General features: G+C 37.9%; 1 protein-coding gene across 1 annotated transcript; it reads left to right on the forward strand.

Moving 5' to 3' along the window:
- The first annotated feature begins 1,015 nt into the window (after positions 1-1,015).
- Positions 1,016-23,938, forward strand: LOC149958617 (ionotropic receptor coreceptor Ir8a-like). The gene is made up of 14 exons (XM_090167231.1): positions 1,016-1,031; positions 1,112-1,315; positions 6,334-6,500; positions 6,554-6,607; positions 7,711-7,854; positions 8,026-8,121; positions 9,711-9,803; positions 9,875-9,964; positions 10,789-10,998; positions 12,656-12,817; positions 14,850-15,012; positions 16,038-16,287; positions 18,075-18,392; positions 23,541-23,938. Exons 1-14 carry the CDS (start codon positions 1,016-1,018, stop codon positions 23,902-23,904), a joined length of 2,331 nt encoding a protein of 776 aa, XP_090023357.1. The 3' UTR covers positions 23,905-23,938.
- Positions 23,939-25,381: the final 1,443 nt, after the last annotated feature.

A 25,381-nucleotide genomic window follows, 5' to 3' on the forward strand; every position in this document is an offset into this window, starting at 1 on the left:
CAGTTTCAAAATTTGCTTTTGAACTTGTGCATGGTTTAGAAATCATGAGGAGCTGATTGAATGCTACTAATCCATTCCTCTTTCAAAGTCTTGTCCCTTGGAAACAAATGAAAGCTAGCTTTACTCTTGTAGCTGTTTTTCCCACAACCGATAACACAACATCTTGTTCGTCCCCTTTTGGGAGTTTCTTAAGAACTGTAAATAATATACTATCATTAAAAATTGAACATTCAATAAAATAGGCGAAATTATTTATTATAAATTACCTGTTTGTCTCTCGATCTCGTTTGAAAATCGTATTTTACACCTAAACTTATTAAGCCTTACCGATAACTTAAGTAGCAGACGATTTATACAGTCCTAGCTAAGCAGACAGAAATCGCGAAAATGTTGATACCCATAATACCTAGCGAATCCCCAGTAGATGGCACATTTCAAACGATAAAGAAATAAGGTTTACATTCGTTCGAATGACCTTGACGGCCCTGCAAATCGAGTACGGCCGACTATTTCAGCTAATACGAAGTAGGCCGCAAACGGACAGTGAGGGGGTACCTCTTTTAGGCTGCTTTTCCCGTCCGGTTAGAGATACAGTGTCCATGGTATAACATTAAAAATAACTCACGATACTTCATGACTAAATTTTTTTCCATTTTTTTAAAAGAAATTTAAAATTATTTTGGCGAGCTGTAGCCCCTTTTTCAATAAATAAATAAATTATTTGAAAATATTCCTTGACTTAATTATTAGGTGAAAATATTATATATATCTCATATTATGTTAGAAATCAACAGGGAAATTTTGAGGGAATTTCTAACATCAAAAAGGGAAAAAAGGGAATTTTATTGGTTACCTAATATAGAAAAAGGGAATTTCAAATTTCCCAGAGTGGAAGCACTGAGCTGGAGTAGTAGTATAACTGAAATCGTTAGGCCTACTAATCATGAGAAATATCGTTAATGGAGATAATAAAACTAATAAATAATAAATCTAATTAATAGCTGAACTAACGGTCATGGTATGTTCAAAATGTACAAATTGGCAGCGAAACAAAGTCTATTCTTCTGGTATTGATTGATATGATTAACTAACGATTTAAATTTCATTTTAGTGAGGAAAGCGATTCAATACGGGGCCGAAATAGTGGCCGATTTCACGTGCGAGGGCCTGCCCTCCTTGAGGTCACTGGCCCAACACGGCCAAATCCCGTACGTCCGCGTCAAGCCAGTTCTGGGCAGCTACGTCCAAGCGGCTGCCGACTTCTTGCGCGAGCTGAAAGCCACCAATGCCGTTTTCTTGTTTCACGATAAGTCCGGTAATTATTTGCCTGATTGACGCTTCGTATTTCAAAGCAAAGCCTTAGAAATAAGTTGTTTAAGTTGCAATCGCTTACGTTGCTAAGTGGCTACTTGTATAAATGTCTTCTTAATTTAAATTACATTAAGGTTTCTACGATTTTTAGCGTTGCTAACGGTAAACGTTGGTGTAGGGAGCTATTAGCTCGCGTGGCGTGAAGGGTTTGTCACCACATTCCTACGCATTGTAACCCGGTCACCTGTTTAAAGGCAATATAAGTCGCTAGATGACTTGGGTCTAAGGCGGTGCCAAAGGTATTATCATAATCATTATCCTTTAACTATACATAAATTCATATTAGATTTCACAATATGTATTATATGTGAAATATATTATACAGGGTGTTTTGAATTGCTCCGACTGGCATTATTTTCAGAAACTGCAAGATATAGAGTTGCGAAATTTTCAGGGTATTATTTATAGTGTGGGATCGCTTTAAGTACTTTTAAGGAATTTAATTTATTAACGTGATTTCTTTCATTTACGTACAAAAATGCGAAGGCTACAGGCCCCTATGGACAGCTTGTTTTTTTTTCATAAGCTCATATCTTCGTGAAAAAGTGTTCTTTTCCAATGAAACCAATTTCTTTGAACATTTTCGACAGCACTCTAAAACTTTCTCATTGAAACGTTTTTTCTAGCACCGACCGGTGAAAAAATATTTTTTTACAAAAACCCGAAATTACTTCCGATGTTTCTGAAATTTAGGATTTAAAGCGATCCCACGCTAGAAATAATACCCTAGGCCCCTATGGACAGCTTGTTTTTTTCATCAGCTCATATCTTCGTGAAAAAGTGTTCTTTTCCAATGAGACCAATTTCTTTGAACATTTTCGACAGCACTCTACAACTTTCTCATTGAAACGTTTTTTCTAGCACCTACCGGTGAAAAAATATTTTTTACAAAAACCCGAAATTACTTCCGCTTTTTCTGAAATTTAGGATTTAAAGCGATCCCACGCTAGAAATAATACCCTGAAAATTTCGCAACTCTATCTCTTGCAGTTTCTGAAAACAAATGCCCAGTCAGAGCAATTCAAAGCACCCTGTAGATTAAAGTCCATTATAGCATGCGTAAATATCATACTCAACTACTGTTATTGTACGTTGCCTAAGTTTTTTTTCGTTGATAGTCTGTATATTTTAGTGAGCATCGCCACCAACAGATGGCAGACGTCGTCCATACGAGCCCCTTTTCGCTTAGAGTTGATGGCAGATGCTTCCACCTAGAAGCACTTTCCGGAAACGATTCGTCACTTTTTGTTGCGCAGCAGACACAACCAAAAAAGGAAAAACCTCTTTGAGTTGCTCTAAGCGAAAGGCCATTCGTCTGGACGACGTGTGTCGTCTTCTTTGTGGTAATGCGTACTCAAATACAGAATTGCCAAATAACTAAAGCTCCAGATAATATTTTATTGAAATAAGAAATGTTGAGGTTAACGTTCACTGATGATCAATTTTAATTTTATAGTCATTTGTTTTAGTGTAGTCTACAATTATATTTCTTACATCGCGAGTTCTTCTGTAGCTAAAAGGTATTTATTTATAAACAATATCGTGACACTGGATTGTTTCAGATTCCAAATTTGGACCACCGTTTAACCTAATTAATCACCAATGTTATAGACACTTTGTATAATTTAGTTAAACTCGTGGTGGAGTCTTGTGGAACTTGTGGTTAACGATAATAGCTAGTGTAAGGAGCTGTTGGCTCGCGTGGCTTGAAGGGCTTGCCACCACCCTCCTACGCAATTTAACCCGGCCACCTGAAATAATGGCGTTAAAAGTCGCTTGATGACTTAGGCCTAAGCATTATAGCGCATCTGTATTCACCTTGAGGCCTAAGGTGGTGCCAAGGCTATTAGCCTAGCTGATTATTAATATTATTATTATGTTATTAGCCTAGTTGATTATTATTATTATTATTATGTTATTAGCCTAGTTGATTATTATTATTATTATGATGTTATTAGCCTAGTTGATTATTATTATTATTATGATGTTATTAGCCTAGTTGATTATTATTATTATTATTATTATTTTGATATTCTTATTTAATATTATGTTCTTCTTTAAATAATTTCTTAATTTTCAACCCACATTTCACTCCCCGACTGGTTAATGACTCGCGAAAAATAGACATGAGCGGGGGAACAGAGTTCTGAAACACCCCCTATTTGAAAGTCTGATCAAATTTTACCGATGGTCACTTTACACGTATGGCCGTTTACCAATATGGTCAAACGTTACTGTAATTTATGTGAACATGACAAAACTGTAACTTTACAATAAGCCAAACAGCAACAAGAGTACCCGATTTCACGAGCCACTATTGCTTGAGCCAGTGGGGACCAACACTTGGTGGATCTTAAAATTAATTTTGCGCGTGAAAATCGAGGGGCTGATTACTATCCGTAATCGATGTACAAGCCTGGAGCTTTGACTGTACTAAAGTGATTACGTAATCGATTATAAATTTAGTACTACCAAAGGCTGTAATCACTATAATCGGTGTACATAATAAAAAAAAGTGGTTATAAAAGCAAGTAAATACAGGAAACTATTCCATTGGGTATCTATAATGAAGATTTTACCCTAATTCGACGAAAACGCGTCATTAAGCCTAGTCATGGTTATTATATTATTAGCTTACCTGATTATCTCTTTTATAACCATACAAATACCCGAAATTAGGTATCACTACACTTCTCTCGCGAAGAACATTATAATTACTTCAAAATATTAAGTACGATAGCAAATTGAGGTTTTTAAATCCATTGTTTTATAAGCCTTTTTTCCCGGGAAGATCGCCTATTTGTTACCATGACGACGCATTCTTTTCGCGTCAAACCTCGAGCCAATGAATTAGAAATGTCGTGTTACGTCTTACACTTGACGTAGTTAAGCCCCGCCTTTTTCTCGACGCACTTTTGTATCACCGTCCCAATGGAACCTTAGACATTCCAAGTGTATACCTCTATAGTTTCCTGTTAAATATGCCTGCTATACCTCACAACGTAATTTTGAAATCGGTCAATAGGCACCTAAATAAATCATCCTCCCAGGAAATCGTCAAGAAATAATATTTCCGAGAGCCGCAGGACCCGCAAGGTATTGTTTATACACTGCTTGTGGAAATAATGGAAACTTTTCATCTGTAAACAGAACGTCGAGTTTTTGTCAAGCCTTATTATGTCAAAAAAGCTACCTGGTTGCTGCCGTAAAGGTGAAAAATTTCCATTATTTTAACAAGCACTATGTAAACAGTGACTTGCAGGTCCTGGCTCTCAGAAATATTACTTCTTGGCGATGTCCTTGAAGGATGATTTATGAAGCGTCTATAGCATGGTAACTCGTCTATGCTATAGTATATTTAGCTTTCCGTTGCAACGCGTTTTGAAATATTTAATGTTTAGGGTTAGCTTGTCTTTTCGGTTTAAAAAGTCGCAAGCCAGATCCCCTGCGCGGTACTGATGAGCTCCAACTAGGGCGAAACCGGTCTACCGCTGGTAATTCTGGCTATTTTAATTCATTTTTAATTGGTTTTTGACTCGAAGATCTATTTGGTTCGAGTTTCGCGTTTTAATTTAACCCTTGAAGACCTATTTGTTCTGAGTATTGTGTAAGTTTTATCATTACTTTAAATTTGTTAGGGTTTAGCTTTTTGGCCCCCTTTTAATTCTGGACTTTTCCACTTTTCCGCGTAAATCGTCTATGTTATAGTATTACCGTGGCAATTACAAAGACGAAATAGTAAGCCTTAATCGTAGTCTAGCTTTAGCGTCGTCCAAACAGAGTTTGGTTTCGTCGCGTACTCTACTTTACTCATATGTTTAACCAGTCAACTAAACTTCCACCAATAGTTCTGCTATAAGCAGACAACAAGAGAAGATAGTAAAGAACGTCATGTTATTCAAATCTAATAATTAGGGAGATTGGTTTGCTCATGGGGAACTAATTTTGAGGATGTTCTTTGTAATATTATTGTATCTAGTAGGATACAAGACGTCCAACATTTTGTCTAGATAATACTACATTCCAATTTTAAGCTGATTTTGATAAGAGTAATTTATTTTCCGTATCGGGGTTCGGGGGCACTCAAGCTAATCAAGGTTGAAATTGTGATTTGGTGCATAATAATTAGCGAAATGGTAAACATTCTAAATTACATTCTGATTTATTATATTCTCTTACATTTCAATGTAATATTATCCAGACCAAATTTGCGAAGTCGTGTTCCGAACTTCAGACTACTTCCAATAATATCTTGGACAGAAGTAAATCACAATCAATTTGGAATTTATAGGACTCTTATTATAACCTTTGGGGGTTGTTACTTTATATCGGTGATTCTCAAATGGGGCCCCATGGAACCCCGAAGCTCCATTTTAAATTCTATGGGCTCCTCGAGATTTTGAGCTGTGATAGAATTAGTTTCGGCAGAAATGTTTTTAATACCGAACGTTTTTCCAAGATAAATTTGAAACTGAAACGAGTTCTAACTCAAGTAGGCCGAAGCCTAGCTGGCATCGCTACTGGCTCGTGAAACTTGTTTCCAAAACTATTACAGTGCCTTGGATAGAACCAAAAATTGTTGTTATGAAAATAGAGCCACCTAACGGCCAGCTTGAGAAGTTCATAAAGTGATGGATTTTCGTATGCTAAGTAGGCGATAAATTAAGAAGAGTCTGCTTAACAGAAGATAAATCATAAATAGTCTGCTTAACGGAAGATGAATCAAAAAGATTCTGCTTAACAGAAGATAAATCATAAAGAGTCTGCTTAACAGAAGATCATTCAAAAAGAGTCTGCTTAACAGAAGATAAATCAAAAAGACTCTCCTTAACAGAAAATAAATCATAAAGAGTCTGCTTAACAGACGAAAACCCAGAAGATTATGAGCTTCTCGTTTTGGTCTCTACGTGGCTGTACGTAAACTGAAAGGATAATTCCTTGATTGTTTCCATCTGACTGCAGGATTTGAGCACGCGTTTTGTTACGTGATGGACAACATCGAAATAGAAATCCTTCTAGTGGAAGGGTTCACAATCAACAATTTGATGAAATTGAAACAATTGGAGCGACGCCATTCGCACTATGTCATTTTCGGGAACAAATTCCAAAGCGATCAAATACTGAAAAAAGTACGAATTACAATTTAAATACATTTCCGATGTAATAAAGTTCCTTTCGACAGGCCTTCGAACAAAAGATGATGCTCGGTGATACTCACTGGTTAGTTGCCTCTCAAGTAAGTCACAGTAATATACATATCCAGGTATCCATACTTCTACTTGGAATGCTTAACGCGGCAGATTTCCGTCTCGATGTGGCTGACGGTTTTGTTGACGTCACTATGTTAATTTAACAAACAACAACGTGAGAGGGGAGCGCGCGCAGAGGGGATTTTTTCTCTCGTAGGCGGGGCCAAAGCCGTCAGAGTGATCTTACCATACGCGATACGTCGGGATAAGCATTCCTAGTAGAGATATGGATTCCTGACTTATTATATTTATGTATTCACGTATATATTGTAATACATGTATATTATCAAGAATGTATTTATTTATAATTAGAGATAATGACTATGTTGGAGAAGATTTTGAGCGTTGCTCTGCAATCCCTCTCATTCTCTAACAGCAAGCTCCTCCCCCACCTAAAACAAATCTAATCAGCCCTGTATCTCATTGGTTCTCTAAAACTGACGTCCTCTGACGCGATTGAAGAGCACCCCGGTGACGTTTCCCCACCCCCTCTCTCGTGCCAGACGAAAATTCGACCATAATTCCAGCGTATCGTCTCACATAATCATTCTTCCTTAGTATAAATACATTCTTGATATACAAATGCATAACATAATTTAACGTTACGTTATATAACGTAACATAACGTAACTTAGCATAACATAACATAACAGAACGTAATACAACGTAACATAACAGAACGTAATATAACGTAACATAGCAGAACGTAATGTAACGTAACATAACAGAACGTAATGTAACGTAACATAACAGAACGTAATATAACGTAACATAACAGAACGTAATATAACGTAACATAACAGAACGTAATATAACGTAACATAACAGAACGTAATGTAACGTAACATAACAGAACGTAATATAACGTAACATATAGCATAACGTAACGTAATATAACGAAACTTAACAGAATGTAATGTAACGTAACATAACTGAACGTAATGTAACTTAACAGAATGTAATGTAACGTAACATAACTGAACGTAATGTAACGTAACATATAGCATAACGTAACGAAACATAACATAACGTAACGTAACATAATCTAACGTATAACTAACCATTACAAAATGACATTATTAACCGATAGGACGATCAAATAGTAGATTTTTCTGAAAATACGAACAAAATAACAGTGATGAAAGCATCGAAGCACCTAAGACGGAAACTGACGTACCTGAGGAACGACACTTGCCTGGCCTGCATCGAAAGCGACCGCTATCAGCTAATCAGCGTAAGACTGGCTCGCTTAAAGGGACACGGAATCATTTGAATTTCACCACTTTCCCGCTCAAGTTTTTGAAAATAGGCAGAGTTAATTTTTCAAATGATTCTGTGGCATTTCAACCATGGCCGATCAATGGCCTCAAATCTTTAATGATATTTTCCAACGTTCTTTCCGCAGTTGCGAGACAGCTACTACCAAATGGTGATTGGTTTCTTGGGTAAAGTCGCGGCGAAAACGTCGCTAGGAAGCCTCGACATCCGGATTCTCGAGAGGGTAAGGTGGAAATACGTTTCGTGGTAGACGGGCGTACGAAGCGCCATCTGTTGATATTATTGTTATAGTCATTGAAGATAGAGAGCACGCGCTCGAGTCGATAAAGTCCACGTGCGAAACGCGCGAGCCAATGAAGTACTCAAAAGCTTAAGCTCGTGACGTGGAAAAAACATTTTAGACTTTTAATTTTGTTTTGGTTTTATGGAAACACCTATTTATGCAATGTAACCGTTAATGTTCTTCAAATCAATTTCTTTTAAAATCTCATAGATCTGAAAAGAAACTGATTTGAAAAACTTCAACATATTTAATTATTTAAGATCTCGTAGAAAAACTTCATAATATCTATAGCTTCTATATAACTATAAGTCTTAAAGTTTGTCCTTTTATTTATTTATTTATTTATTTGTATTGCATGTTCCTAAAAACTCGAGAACGGTTAGCTCTAGAGCTTTGAAATTTTAACTCAATGTTCAGGGCCTGATTTCCAACTAAAAGCGCCTAATTCCAAATACCGGACATGTTTATTAATCTAATTCAATTTTACTCGACTTTGGACTTTCGCCTCTTTGCTTCCCTTATGTATTTTACTTATCTGGTTTCGGCTTTCAATTTTTAGTCTTACACGAGCCGGATATGCTCTTAGTAAGACTCCTGGTCTCGCTCCGTTGTCCGGCGTCCGCCGCCGCCGCCGTAGGCATGACACGGCACGGTAGAAATCATACTAAACTTAGAAGAATCCTCGCACGCGATTGCGAATAACAGCCACGCGAGGAAATCAGCCTCTAGAAGTAACAATCAAAAGCTAGAAGAATCTTCCTACAACTCTTAGAGAAAGAGACACGGGAGAGTCACGTGACACACAAGAGAGGACGCGGGAATCGTCACTACGTCTAGACTGGCGCTGGGGTAGAGTTGTACCGCGAAATGGCTGGGGAGAGGACGCGGGAATCGTCACTACGTTTAGACTGGCGCTGGGGAATAGTAGTTTAATAAATATATGTACACTCAAATAAATCGTCGTGCTTATTTATTTTTGGCTTAGTTTAACTCACAAACTCGATACAGTAAGCTCGTGTAAGACTATTATTTGGGTCACGTGACCCACTTGTTTTTCTCAACTTCCACCCCTTTGCTTCCGTTATCTCCTCTCTTGAGTTCCTTACGCCCGTCCCGACCTTTAAACTTTTTAACGGGTTAGTGTGAAATTCGTAGAAGGGGAGGTTTAGTTGGGATTTTTAAGTATTTCAGGACTTTTTGCTACGCGTGTTGCGTTTTTGCTACGCGTGTTACGTTTTTTCTACGCGTGTTACGTTTTTTCTACGCGTGTTGCGTTTTTGCTACGCGTGTTACGTTTTTGCTACTCGTATTGCGTTTTTGCTACAGCGTGTTGCGTTTTTGCTACGCGTGTTACGTTTTTGCTACGCGTGTTGCGTTTTTGCTACAGCGTTTACCTTTCTTACGTACAAATCAGATCTAATTCATTGAAACTAATACCCCGGGTGAAGCCAGGTATTCAAGCTAGTTTAATTATAAATAAAAACATTCTTGATACTTTGATTTAAATTTGATTTAATTTTAAAATCCAGGAACTCCGAGAATCCTACCTCCCGATGAGATTTGTGGACAATGATTTGATCGCGGATTTGGAAATCGACTACTTTGTCCAATACGGTTATAAAGTAATTATGAACGGGACGAGCACGTTTCCCTTAGAAATAACAATGACGTCAACTTTGTCCCGACTCTGCAGATTGGCCAATGGAACGAAAATGGGATCACATTCCTGCAAAGCAACTGGAAAGACAAAGTGCGTCGAAAGTTGAAAGTGGCCACGGTGCTTGTAAGTACCATCAAAAATACGCTTTGTTTCTCATAGATACGGGGCATGGCCAGGGCCGCAATCGCAGAAAGTGGGGCCCTAGGCACTAACAAGTAAGTTGGTGGGGGCCTATGTAAGGAAAGTGTTAAAACGCAAAACTCGCGTGTCCCGAAGCTGAGCTTATGTCACGAGAATAATGTTTTTTCAAATAATAAAGCAACAAGCCTGATTTGTTTTTCTCTTATACCGAATCAGTGAAAAATCCATTGATTTCATCAGTCAGTGAAATTTAACTGTAAATCCAGTAAACAGTAACGGGAAAACGACTGTACACACGGACAAAATTTACCGGATTTTACCGCCGAGAACGCTGCCGGTAAACAAGTGAATAGGTTAACGGGTGGCCCACACGCGTACCCATCTACACGCAATTTATTCGTCAGTCGAGTAGTTGTACTTGCATAGGTTTGAATAAAGTTTTCTTAAGCTTTGCATGTGACTTGATGATTTGTTACTACACCCATAGCTCAAATTGTCTTTTAGTGTGTCCCCCATTGAGTTTTTTCTGTATCCGCCACTGGGACAGGCGAAAAGAAACCATCTATTATCAATAACAGAAACACGCGAAGAATTCAAATATCCGTTTACTAACTTCCATTTAAATTCAAAATATTGATGACGGGTTTTTCGTCACGGAGTTGGAAGTAACGTAATTTTCGTCATATGCCATGAGCAAGGTCTCATTAACGAAAATATCTTCACGGCATACTTATGAGTGATTAGGCTACATATACCGTGAGAGATAAGTAGATTAAGTACTTGTAAAACCCGCTAATTACTTGCAGGAAAAACCATTCTTGTACGAAACGAGGAATGGTCCAGTGTGGGAGAAGACGTACGAGGGTTTCAACATGGACTTTCTCAAAGAGCTCCAGAAGGAAGTGAACTTCGACTACGAACTGGTCTTTCCAGAAGATGGCGCTTTTGGAGTTTACAACAACACGACAATTCCATATCCTCACTGGAACGGACTCATGGGGCTCGCTGTCAATAAGGTGAGGGGCTGATCATAGGGACAGGGGGTAAAGAATGAATCCAGGTACCTAAGAACATGCGTCTATTGTGGGCTGATGGAGTGGTTAGTACTTTCGCTTCACAGAAAGAGAAGTAAAGTTCGATCCCAGTTTGTGTCATCTAGGAGCAAGAAACACAAGGAGAACGCAGCTAGCCTTTAAACACGCTAACGAAGGGTTGTATACGAATTTCATTTGACGAGCGTCACGAGCCTTTACGCTGAACGTTTTACGGGCGGGGGGAAGACAATTTCCGAATTTTCCCCTCCCAAAGGCAGCAGGCGCTAAAGCGTCTAGCCAATGAAAAACGTACGCAAAAAAAATCCACGACTTTTGACGGGTTGCGTTCTCCTTGTGTGGGGTGTTGTGTTTGTTGCTCCGAGGTGGCAGAGGGGGAAAACTTGGAACAACTCCTTCTGTGTTGAGGTTAACGGTAATAGTAGGTGTAGGGAGCTGTTGGCTCGCGTGGCATGAAGGATTTTCCACTACCCTCCTAAGCAGTATAACCCGGCCACCTGAATTAATGTCATTAAAAGTCGCTCGATGACTTACGCCTAAGGTGGTGCCAAGGATATTAGCCTAGCTGGTTATTATCATTATTGTTATCTGGGGCGCGTCAAAATTCTAAGAATTCTTCCCTTGATGGTGAAAATTCTCACTTCTCAAAATTTTGACAGTCCTAACAGGAAGTGACGTAATCTCTTCTCACCAATTCTCCTGAGAAGAGTGAGAATGCTCGGAGGAATTTTCACTTGGTAAGATTTAAGATTTATTGGTAAACCCATACAAAGTACAACCCCTTGAAACCGGGGCGGCGTCACCAAATTAAAGGGAGCACGGTTTAAAAACAATACACAACATTAAACCAATGTCAATAAGGAGGGGGGGTTGCATTATAAATAACAATGGCAGCTAATATTCTAATCAGTTTACTTGATGCTGAAGAAAATAAACAGTATGACATTTTTGTGGACGAAAATGAATTTCACATAAAACCGAATGTTAAGTTAATTTTCGATGATATATTGCCTTTGAAATTATAAATAAAAGATTTTCTTCCTTCCGGCTTAAGAAGTCTGGGTCCCCGGGGCGGCGGCAGTGTTTTGTGACACCCCCAGGACCATGCAGAAGTTTTCACGTCCGTCTTCTTCAAGTTTAATCGTTCTGATTTGCACCACCCCCTCGAGCTTCTCCGATGGCACCCCTGGCTACCCTGGTACCCGGGGCGTACCGCCCCCCTCGCCCCCCTTACGCCGCCACTGCTTCCTTCATAAATTGTCGTGAAATCGTGTTAAAATAGCATTTATTGTCAAAGGCTTAGTTTACAACGTTCGTGGCCTTCTCGTAAGCCGCCATCCTTCGAAGAATCTTTTAAGCGAGTTCTCACGGGGAGAAAAATTATCACAAAGAACTCTTCTCAAGAGAAGAATTCCTTCTTAGAATTTTGACGCGCCTCTGGTATCACTATCGCATTCATCGCGGGTAACATTCGTCTGCTCTTCTAATCACGCAACGTAAACACGGCGATTGTCTTTGTGAAGAGTGTCACAAAAACTAGAAAGCAGACGAACTTCCGCAGTCCCATATTCTTAAGTACCTGTATGCGTTCATGATGGAATCTAATTGCAATTGACGACAGAGCGTGGACTTGATCTTGGCGCCTTTGTCCATGACGGCGGAGAGGGCGGAGGAATTGGATTTCGTGACGCCGTACTTCGGTCAAACCGGGATCGGCATCCTGGGACGGAAAATCAAAACCGAAGAATCCTTATTTAAATTCATGTCCGTACTAACACCGAAGGTAATTTTCATTTTAAGTCATAGCAAAGAACAATTACCAGTTCTAAAGACAACATTTTAGCGCAACTTTGTTGATCAACATTGTTGGCGATTCGAATAGGCCTTTCTATAAAGTAACATTGGCTTTCTTGTTTTGATGTTGCTGCTGCGTCACGGGTGACGTATCGATGACGTTTTACTACGAAAAGCCCTGGACATAAGAATAAATAGGCCTTCTATAAAGTAACATTGTTTTTTTTTTATGTTGCTGCTGCGTCACGGGTGACGTATCGATGACGTTTTACTACGAAAAGCCCTGGACATAAGAATAAATAGGTTTTCTATAAAGTAACATTGGTTTTTTTTATATGGTGCTGCTGCGTCACGGGTGACGTATCGAAGACGTTTTACTACGAAAAGCCCTGGACATAAGAATAAATAGGCCTTCTATAAAGTAACATTGGTTTTTTTTTATATGGTGCTGCTGCGTCACGGGTGACGTATCGATGACGTTTTACTACGAAAAGCCCTGGACATAAGAATAAATAGGAACCCTGTTTTTAACCTAAACTGAATTTGTCGGAATTTCTACGTGTTTCGTGACGAATGAGCTACATAAAAACCAGTTCAGCAAGCGTAGCTTATTTTGTATTGCGGGCAGTGCTGTTTTAAGACCTTAGGCCCTGGGCACTAAGACCTTTGTAGGCCCTATTTCTAAGAAGAAATTTATTAAATTGAATGTATTCATACTCAAAGACTTTCGTTGGCCCATTCGAACCTTCGTGGGCCCATTGTGCCCATTGAATAAAACAGCCTTGATTGCGGGTTGTGTAATGACACAAGTAGAAGGAAAATACATTTTCGTGGCATGAATAGAATTGTGGTTCCGGCTTAATTTAATTTAATGCTTTAGTAATTGAAATTAGCCAGAAATAATTTGAAATGCCACGAATCGGTCGGTGGTTTTATAATTTATCTACGATGAGTAGATCACTCGGAATGATGTAGTGTAAAATATGCTGTAGCTTCCTAATTTCCGATCTAAAACTCGGGTTAAAGGGAGTAGAACCCTCCTTGTTTGGTAGGGTGCGCCAAAGCTTCTCTCTTTTCTCGCTCATGGCGCTAGTCTAGAACGATAGTTGAAACCATTGAGTTGGGAATATTAATCTAGAGATCCAATCAAATCTGCTCCCCGCGAAACAGGTTTTTGAAAATTACGAATGTGTCGTCTCCTCTAAAATGACGAGAAAACGTTATCATATGACCCGTGGCGCCATCCATTATTTTTGAAAAACAAAATCTTTTTGCCGGAAAACGCGTCTTATTTGAACGAACCATCGAGAGATAGACGGCGCCACGGGTAGAATGATAACGTTTTCTCGTCATTTGGAAGCAGACGACGGTATTCTTATTTTTAAAAACTTGTTTCGCGAAATACTGAAATCCGACGTTTCGATTGGACCTCTAGATTAATATTCCCAACTCAATGGTTGAAACACCCAATTCTTTTATTAGAGTACCCGCCCTGAAGAAGTTTTCTCACTTGAAACCTTTATTGTTTTATATTTAGCGTTGTTTTAAATGCACCCTTAATTAACGTATGAACAACAATATTCGAAGCTATCAATTAATTATTTTCATTATAGCTTGGATATTTATTGAAATATTATTTCTTAATAATGAGGTACGTGGTTTTAGATTCACGAAAGGCGTTCTAGTAGATATGAGAAATTAAAGCACTACCAAAGCGGGGATACGTTTAGTAGGATAATTCCTCTAAAAACCACTGTAATTCACACTACGTATAACACGTGGTTAGAAAAATGAGGGGATGGAATTATGAAGTGCCCAAATTCCTGCAAAGGTTATACTCCCTTTAAGGTTCTCTTACTCTGATAAAGGAACAGGATAAAACCGAACACTCAAACCAGTACATGACCTGCTTATAAAGTAGGGTCAAAACCCAAAACCTACGTTGATCAGCAAAGTTGGTCAAAAATGTTGGCTAAAGTGCGATTAGATCTGAACAATTGCGTACCATCCACGCGAACCAGGTTTGGTGGTGCATACTGGCCTCCATCATCGCCGTCAGTCTGACCATGTGCATCGTGGACCGCTACAGCCCTTACAGTGGCTGCAACAGCGGTAACACCCACTGCAGACGCTTCACCTTCAAAGAAAGCCTCTGGTTCGCCCTGACCAGCTTCACACCGCAGGGTAAGTACTAGGGGCTGATCACTTACAGTTGGCCTGTACACCGATTACGTCATCAGGAAATACTCCAAGAATACCTGGAGTACTCTAAGATTTCTAGGGGTACGCCAAGATTACGATGAGAACGTCGAGACTATGAGGTGTACGCGTATTACGCAAAGTACACCTAGATTATTTAGTCCGCTGATAACGCAGAGTATGTCCAAATTACACGAAACCGGAGTACGTTAATTTGCGTGAAGAATACGTGTAGTACGAAATGTTACATGTAGTACTTAGTTATTACGTGCAGTACGCTAAAATTACGTGAAGAGTAATTACATGGAATAGGTTAGATTAGGCGTAATACGACCGTATTACGCGAAAATTACTCGTAGTTTCTTAAAATTACGCGGAGTACTCAAGATTATAAGGAGCACATACGATTACACAGATTACGTAGATTATGGCGAGATTTGGCAGTTTACGTAGATTATGGCGAGATTACGCAGAATATGGAAAAATGACGCAGATAACGTAGATTATGGCGAGATTACGCAGGTTACGTAGATTATGGCGAGATTTGGCAGTTTACGTAGATTATGGCGAGATTACGCAGAATATGGCAAAATGACGCAGATAACGTAGATTATGGCGATATTACTCAGGTTACGTAGATTGTGGTGAGATTACGCAGATTACGTAGATTATGGCGAGATTACGCAGGTTACGTAGATTATGGAGAGATTACGCATATATCGTATATTATGGCGAGATTACGCAGATAACGTAGATTATGGCGAGATTTCGCCGAGATGATGTTCTCAAGATTATAAGGAGCACATAAGATTACACAGATTACGTAGATTGTAGCGAGATTAAGCAGATTACGTAGATTATGGCGAGATTTCGCAGATTACGCCGAGATGACGTTCTCATAACGAACTGTGTGTTCACCGCCTAAGCGTAGTGATCAGCCCCTCGGGTAACTACAAGGACAAGTAGATAGGAATCAAGCTAATGGGTGGTTAACGCAGTTCTGTCCTCAGGCGGAGGAGAGATCCCGATGTCCTTGTCGGGACGGGTCCTGGTGGCTGTCTACTGGCTGTTCGTCGTACTGATCCTGGCCACCTTCTCGGCCAACCTGTCCGCCTTGTTGACGGTTGAAAGGATGGAATCGCAGATCAGCTCTTTGGACCAAATGGCCCGGGACACCAACTTCAACTACACGACGTTGGACAGTAGCAGTATGTTGCTGTACTTCAAAAATATGGCTGATGCCGAGGACGAAATTTACGAGTTGGTTAACTTTATGGGAGATAAAATAGACCTCGTACTCTAGATTCGAAATCACAGCGTGGTCAATAGCGACGGAACTCAGAAAACATTACCATGGCAACGAACTATAGATAGCGCCATACAGCAACCGATCACGTGGGTTATCGCTTCGTTACAAAATGCGTCGCTCGGAAAGCTCTCTGAATAGGGCACTCTGAATGTTTATAGGCTCTCTGAATTCGAATCTAGGTTAGGGAGTTCTAAAATATTATCTTTGATTTTTACTAGGCACTAATTTCGGTATAAATTCCAAAAAGTAAAATTTTACGAAATTTCTACTTATTTTCTGATAATTCAGGGTTGCCACAGTTTCGACCGATTCAAATTTACCTTATCGTCCCTGGCCTTTCCAGAGATGGGCATGTCTCTAGCATGATTATTAGGCCACCCTCCAAAGGTTAAATTTAGATTTGAATGATTATATTAAGAATAAAACGATTAAATCGTGATTGAAATGATGAAATCGTGATTGAAATGGTTAAATCAAGAATGAAATGATTAAATCAAGAATGAAATGATTAAATTAAGTTAAGTATGAAATGATTAAATCATGATTGAAATGATTAAATCATGATTAAAATGATTAAAATGATTAAATCGTGATTAAAATGATTAAATCATGATTAAATCAAGATTAAATTATTAAATCAAAATTCAAATGATTAAATCAAGATTAAATTATTAAATCAAAATTCAAATGATTAAATCAAGATTAAATTATTAAATCAAAATTCAAATGATTAAATCAAGATTTGAATGGCTAAATCAATATATGGATCATTAAATTAAGATTTGGATGATTAAATCATGACTGAAATGATGGAATGGTGATTTAAATGATTAAGTCGTGATTCCCGAAAGTTAGTTGCGCCAAAATGTTCCAAATGTTTCACCTACATTTTAGTAAACATTTTCAATTGGCACCCAAAATCAAAAATTCCCCTTATCTTCTCCCTGACCAAGAATGTATTTATTTATACATTCTTGCCCTGACTTTTAGAGAAATTCTCAAAAATAGGAAAAAGCTCTTGGAACCTGGTCCAATTTGTTTTTCACTTTTGTTCGATAATTTAAATATACCTAGAAGATGAAATTTTGCAACTTTACTTAGCTGATGGTGAGTTATCGAATGTCATCAAAAGTGACTTGTTACTCGCGCAAGAACTTTATAAAAAATCGTTTACGGGCTAGCGAAAGGCAGCCGATACAGCTTAAATGGGCCCGCGCAGCGTGATGGCCCAGGTTTTTACCCTTCTCATAAGTTTATACAAAAAAGTCTATTTATCTTTAATAATAAAGGCTCACTTATGGCATGGAAGTATTGAGTTTTTAGGGCCCTGGGCCCGAGGAGGGAAGCTGAGACGTATTAAAGGGGCCCGTGTACACCGGGGCCCGAGGAGGGAAGCCGACGCGGGTTAAAGGGGTCGTGCACCCCGGGGCCCGAGGAGGAAATCCGACGCGGGTTAAAGGGGCCCGTGTACCCCGGGGCCCGAGGAGGGAAGCCGATGCGGGTTAAAGGGGCCGTGCACCCCGGTGCCCATGTTTCTACAATTATCATAAGTATCACCAATATAAAGAATCTTTTTTGTGACCCAAAATTTTTTATTTAAATTATTGTATTTAAATTGTGTTAAAATTTCATCATGTTTTCCTCGTGGAATTTACGCCTACATTTCGTGCTAGTGTCTTAGCAAATCCCCAATGAATTGCCTCGAAATTAATTGATAAAACATTTGTATAAATGATAGAAAATGGAAATTAGCCACGCTAAAAGCCAACAACGACTACCGGAAGTACCGAGTGTGGGACTACCCGGTGAAAGAACGCTACCGGCTCATCTACAGCAAGATCATGGAGGTAGGACCCGTCAAGACGGTGTCCGAAGGCATCGACAGAGTGCTCGCCGACGAAAACGGCAAGTTCGCTTTCATCGCGGACATCAACACCGTCAAGTACACCGTCAACCAGAACTGCGCCTTCGTCCAGATCGGGGAGGTCTTCGGAGAACACCCGTACGCCATCGCCCTCACCAAGGGCTCTTCTCTACTGGAGGCTTTTAGCGACACGTAAGGAATCTTACTTTTAAAGACGGCTAGTAAAAATAATCAGCTAGGCTAATACCCAAGGCAGCACTTTGAGCCATAGCAACTTTTAAAGCAATTAATTCAGGTGGCCGGGCTAGCACTTTATCCTCGCAGAAAAAGGAGCCGGGTTCGATTCCAACTAGTGGCATTGGGTGAAAACTTGGAACCACTCCTTCCGCGTAGATTTCTCTCCTCACTGGTTGTTCGGTTTCCTCTTTCCATGAAAACTTGTAGAGGTTAACGGTAAAAGGTCAAAACGGAAGAACTCGGTGGCGGGGGACCCTTTTGACCTGTACGGAGATAACTCGCAAAGCACCACTGGTTCAGCACTTCGTAAAGTAATCCACAGTTAACTCTTTATAACTAAAATGAATTTATTGATACATAGATATGGACATCTAATACATTTTGTTTTGCACAATATTATTGAAATTTAGTGTTAATAATATTCGTTGCGCCTAGTTGAGATCACGAACATTAACATTGGATGGCTCACACAATTTTTGATAGAAAAAATAGAAAATATTTAGACATTTTAAAGTAAATTATTGGAGTAATTTTATGTAAATATCGGAAATTATAGGAACATTCAGGTGAATATATTGGAAGTTATAGGAATAATTTTAATAAAACAAATGCTTTTAAAGGAGCTTTGGTTGAATATAAATATTACATTTAAAGCTACTGTCGGCTTTATCATTGTCACCAGCTGTATTATACTAAGGCCCTGGTTATTAGAGATGGTAATGAATCTATCCGATTCTTCGAAAAAATGGCTTTACTGGAGAGCGTGGTGCCATCTATTAATGAAAAAGGAAACAAAAATTCCAAATAGTGAAACGATAACGTCGCCAGAGAACAATTTATAATTATCATAATTAGACAACTTATACTCTACTTAATGGACCTTAACCTAAATTATATATCCCATATAAAATATATTGGGACAAATTACTATAATTTACGTTATTGACAAATATACAAACGAACCAATCAACGCGAGGGGTACTTTAATGCCCCGCCTTTTGGGTCAAAATATAGCTTAAGCAACTTGTTTTGATTTCGACGCTAGCGACATCTGTTGAAAAAAGAGCTACTTCACGTCGAGCCGGCACTTGCTTTAATATGAAAATATCACAGACCTCATGACTAAGATAAATGTATTAAATTAATATTACATTTTCATTTTAAAACCCCAGCCAGCCGTAAAAGTCAATGAAAGGACATCGCACTTCTTCTATGGAATTTGGCTTTCGACAGATTTTTTTCAAATTGAAACATGTTGTTAAGCTTGATCAAAGGAGCAAAATTGTCCATTGCCATTTTTCCCTAGCTCCTATACGGGATTTACGAGAGCATTTCTGTGGGCTCCGTCATAAGATATCGGCACGCCTTTTTCATTGGCTGACATTCCTTGTCGGTGCATCGAAGCCGGTAGCTTCCACAGCACTAGCCTCCAAAAAGGGGGCGGTTACCTCGTAAATCGCGTATAGTTTGTCCTCTATCAGCGGTCAAAAGTGGACAAAACTTAGCATAGTCTATTTGTTAAAAGAAGTCACGGCCCATAGGTTAGCCCTCTACGTTCGCCCGTCGCTAGTCCGGGCTCACTATCAAAAGAGTTTTCTTGCCAAGATTTTTACACCTCTACTTCATTATTATTTCTTTTCTCGCAACTTATTATTCGATGAATTTTCGTACGTGGAATTATTTGATATTCAATATTTTATGAGCAATAATAAAATAAAATAAAACATAACATAAAAGAAATACTTAGGAAATCAGAAAATATATGATTAACCGTTTCCTTGAATCCCACATTCAACACTCGCTGATAGGATAGAAACAGTCACTCCACAACAGATCAAACACTTATTTATCGATACAGTCACATAGTCAGTCATAGTCACGGTCACACGACAGTTAAAACTCAATATTTAACTATTTATTTACTGTGTTCGTTTATCTTGCGATTAGAACGAAACCAAATCCGACGCTCTGTTTTGGTAGCACCCCGAATCTTGGTAAGAACACTCTTTTGATAGTGAGCCCGGACTAGCGACGGGCGAACGTAGAGGGCTAACCTATGGGCCGTGACTTCTTTTAACAAATAGACTATGCTAAGTTTTGTCCACTTTTGACCGCTGATACAGGACAAACTATAGGAGCTAGGGAAAAATGGCAATGGACAATTTTGCTCCTTTGATCAAGCTTAACAACATGTTTCAATTTGAAAAAAATCTGTCGAAAGCCAAATCCCATAGAAGAAGTGCGATGTCCTTAGTGCTTTAGTAAAAAGCTGGCTATTTTTGAGCCCCTTCTATCTAGAGCATAGCGCCGAACCAATTTTCAACGGCGGCGGCGGGAACGATAATTAGTTCGGCGGCGGCGTGGCGCGCCGATTTTCAGAAAATAATCGGCGGCGTTGAAAAAAATCGGCGGCGGCGGCGCCTAAGGGGAAAAACTGCCCCCCCCCTCAGAAATAGCGCCAGCCTTTTAAAGACCGCTAGAACTTAAATTGTTAAACACATTTAAAAAAATACATGTTTAATAGAATGTATTTTATTAAAATAGGAACCACTTGTTTCCAAAACAAAGAAGAGGTAACTTTGGTTACATACTATCAGATGTAACTTATTTAATCATAAGTGTGCCTGAAAGAATTTTTTCATAATGATACCTTGTTGCAAGGATATGACGTTATTGACGTCACTTCCCAGTCGATGACGGTTTTATCGTCATCAAAACTAGTTCTCGCGTAGGGGGGGAAGGAAGTTAAAACCAGTTTTACGCGACGTTAGTGCTGTATTTTCTTTGGTGGCTGTCAAAGACTATATAAAGTTACGCGTAGCTTTATAGTCTTTGATGGCTGTGAAACAAGGTCTCATTTAAATTTTTAATACAGATATGTTAAACAGAGGCACACTTATGAGTAACTATGTCACATCTGATACTATTAAACTAAAACATTTACGCTAGTAATAACAATACTGTACTAATTTACTACCATTTCACTAGTATTATTATCTATACACTCTTTTTAGAAACTTTTGCTGGGCGCCGCCATTATCGTACAGACAACCAACGAGCCAGCCCTCTACCGCATAAATTTCATCCCCCCAAATCCAGTTTTTCCCCGCGCATTTAAGTCTATTATCACAAATTATTTCATAAACCACTACTTCTACAAACCAAAACCACTATTTCTGCAAATAGAAGAACACCATTACTAGAAATCAAAAATCAAAGGAATTTTTAAAATGTAATAGAATAGTTATTGCTGAATGCAGCCAATGCAGCTGATACGTTTCTGTACTTATTACAAAATACGAGACGAGGCAACTCCAAAGCCGTTTTCGTTTCTCTCTCTCCTATCCCAGCTATTTGCTGCAGAAAATCTTGTTGCGCGCTGTGCAGTGGTGCCAGATCTTTTGGAAATTATTAATTATTTTTAATTTTATAACGCTAGTACGATGCACCCAACAGCCTAGCACTACCAAAAGAAAAATCTATCTAGTTTAGATCTCAAAACGTAATTATTATACTTTAATAATGAAAATTAATTCGGCGGCGAAATGAAAATGTTTCGGCGGCGGCGGCGGCGGCGGCGCCGCCGAAATTAAATTTATCGGCGGCGGCGTTTCGGCATTATCTAAATAATCGGCGGCGGCGGCGTTTGATCGGCGGCGCTATCCTCTACTTCTATCGAACTTTAAAACTAAATTGAAATCAAAGCGCAAAAAATACATCTAAAAATAGGAAAAATGATTAATTATAGGAAATTATAGGAAAAAAATCGAAATATAGGAAAAATGACAAATTATAGGAAATTATAGAAAAAAAATCGAAATATGGGAAAATGAAAAATTATAGGAAATTATAGGGAAAAAATCGAAATATAGGGGAAAATGACAAATTATAGGAAATTATAGGAAAAAATCGAAATATAGGAAAAATGACAAATTATAGGAAAAAATCTAAATATATGAAAAATGAGAAATTATAGGAAATTATTTAAAAAAATCGAAATATAGGAAAAATGACAAATTAGAGGAAATTATAGGGAAAATCGAAATATAGGAAAAATGACAAGTTAAAGGAAATTATAGGGAAAAATCGAAATATAGGAAAAATGACAAATTAAAGGAAATTATAGGAAAAAATCGAAATATAGGAAAAATGACAAATTAAAGGAAATTATAAGGAAAAATCGAAATATAGGAAAAATGACAAATTAAAGGAAATTATAGGGAAAAATCGAAATATAGTAAAAATGACAAATTAAAGGAAATTATAGGGAAAAAATCGAAATATAGGAAAAATGACAAATTAAAGGAAATTATAGGGAAAAATCGAAATATAGTAAAAATGACAAATTAAAGGAAATTATAGGGAAAAATCGAAATATAGGAAAAATGACAAATTAAAGGAAATTATAGGGAAAAAATCGATATGTAGGAAAAATGACAAATTATAGGAAATTATAGGAAAAAATCGAAATATAGGAAAAATGACAAATTAAAGGAAATTATAAGGAAAAATCGAAATATAGTAAAAATGACAAATTAAAGGAAATTATAGGGAAAAAATCGAAATATAGGAAAAATGACAAATTAAAGGAAATTATAGGGAAAAAATCGAAATATAGGACAAATGACAAATTAAAGGAAATTATAGGGAAAAAATCGAAATATAAGAAAAATGACAAATTAAAGGAAATTATAGGGAAAAAAATCGATATGTAGGAAAAATGACAAATTAAAGGAAATTATAGGGAAAAAATCGAAATATAGGAAAAATGACAAATTAAAGGAAATTATAGGGAAAAAATCGAAATATAGGAAAAATGACAAATTAAAGGAAATTATAGGGAAAAAATCGAAATATAAGAAAAATGACAAATTAAAGGAAATTATAGGGAAAAAAATCGATATGTAGGAAAAATGACAAATTAAAGGAAATTATAGGGAAAAAATCGAAATATAGGAAAAATGACAAATTAAAGGAAATTATAGGGAAAAAATCGAAATATAGGAAAAATGACAAATTAAAGGAAATTATAGGGAAAAAATCGATATGTAGGAAAAATGACAAAATATAGGAAATTATAATGAATGAAAATTGAACTTACAGAGTGATGAGTTTGCAACGGCAAAGATTCTTCGAAGACAAGATGGCTCATTACTGGAATTCCAGCAGACGCCACGAATGCAACGCCGACGCTGATAACTTGGGAATCTACGACCTCGGTGGCGTCTTCATCGCGATGGCGGTCGGGATGACCTTAGCATTGGCCGCTTTGTTCGTGGAGGTCAAACTGCTGGCGCCCAAAAAGGTTGTGGTACATCCTCTGAGACCGATCTCCTCACCGGCAACGAGAGTTGGCAACTTAATAGTCGATGGAAAGCCAATCGAAAACGACGTGCACGTTTGCAGACCCGAACCAGGTTGTCTCGGATTCCGAAACAACGCGAAAATTAGTATTATTAATTGGTGATGATTTGAGCTAAAGTAGAACACGCGAAACACGATAAAAAATCTACTACTGTTTAAATTTATTTCGACAAAAGCTTATATAAACCATAACTAAGTTCTCACACTGGACGTTGTGTGCAACTGTAAGATAACGTCTACGATGAATGTATTTGTCAGCTTATTTTAACTTAAGACCAAGGCTTATTGAGAATTCAAAAGCTTTCAAAAATAAAATAAGGCTTACTTATTGGACAATAATACAGAACATATAGAACTATAGTCCATTCTTACTATTTCTTCGTCGTGTACTCTGCTGTACCAAAAGATAGTTCACCTTTAAGAATATCAGTTGTTTCCTAATGGTCGCGTGACGTACTGTCAATAAACTAACGTTTAAATCGTTGTCAACAGTTAGGTTTAAACACGATAAACTTTGTAGCTGTCCGTGTGACCAGGGTTTTTCAACTTCAGGAGGTGAGATTAAATAAGCTTTTGTAGAACGCCTAAAAGTCGGACTAACGTTTCCAAAATGTATACTTTTTAAAGATATTGATAGAGAGCGCCATCTATGTAACATATTTTTTAGCTGTGTTTACTATATTGAATAAAGATAGCCATAATTTTAAATAAATTATTACGGAAAATATGTATTTATATTCTAAGTCATAAAAGTAAATAAAGTGTATTATATTTTATATTTTTGCGAGCTTCTATTTATCTGCAATAGAGGGTGCTGTTGTCAAATCAACATAAAATACACCAACTTCACCCAGATGGAGGGGGGGGGGGGTTAAGAAACTTATTGTGTGACACACGCTTCTATTACCAGTGTAGCTTCATAGTCCAACCTCCTAAAAGTTGAATAGCCCTGGCGTTAGTATAGAGTTATGGCACTCCGTAGCTTTGTCCATGGACGCCATTTTGGTCGCGATTTTTTATCTATAGGAGAAAGCATGGGTGACGTGCCGTGACGTCACACTGCCATTACTCAATAATAAATCACGTTTCCTTCGCGTTTTTTAGCTCTGTCTTAATCTATCTAGAAGCAATAACGCTAATCTTCTTACCACATTACTAAGTAAACGTACAATAAAATAAAGTTTTTTTCTACTTCTTTACTAAATCGTTACTTAACTTCGCTTTTAAATTAAAAATAAAAATATTATCGTAAAACTGTGCGTTTCTTTACTTAACTCATACCTCATAGCGTTGTTGCTATTGGATAGAACAGGATACGCGACTGCTTAATATTGCAGAATATTTCAGACCATACTAAATTTTAAATTTAAAATTTTTATTTATTTATCTTACATTAAAAGGGAAAATAACAACGGCATACTGGGTTTATAAATACATGTATGTTTTTATTACTTAAAAACCAACATTTCCAATAAATATCGCCAAAAATTTTACAATTTGTTTTCTCATAAGTTTACAACGCAAATTAAAAATCACTCATAACTATCTAGTCATCTTCATTAGACACCCGAAAAATTCAT

This window comes from Leiobunum rupestre, chromosome 2 (assembly GCF_980474605.1).
Source record: "Leiobunum rupestre chromosome 2, qqLeiRupe1.1.hap1, whole genome shotgun sequence".
Lineage (NCBI taxonomy): Eukaryota > Metazoa > Arthropoda > Arachnida > Opiliones > Sclerosomatidae > Leiobunum > Leiobunum rupestre.

Bases quoted from the DNA above. Each gene is read 5' to 3' on its own strand.
- LOC149958617 (XM_090167231.1), top strand. The intron at 6,608-7,710 runs GTAAGTCACAGT...ATTAACCGATAG, and splicing joins ACTGGTTAGTTGCCTCTCAA to GACGATCAAATAGTAGATTT. The intron at 7,855-8,025 runs GTAAGACTGGCT...TTCTTTCCGCAG, and splicing joins ACCGCTATCAGCTAATCAGC to TTGCGAGACAGCTACTACCA.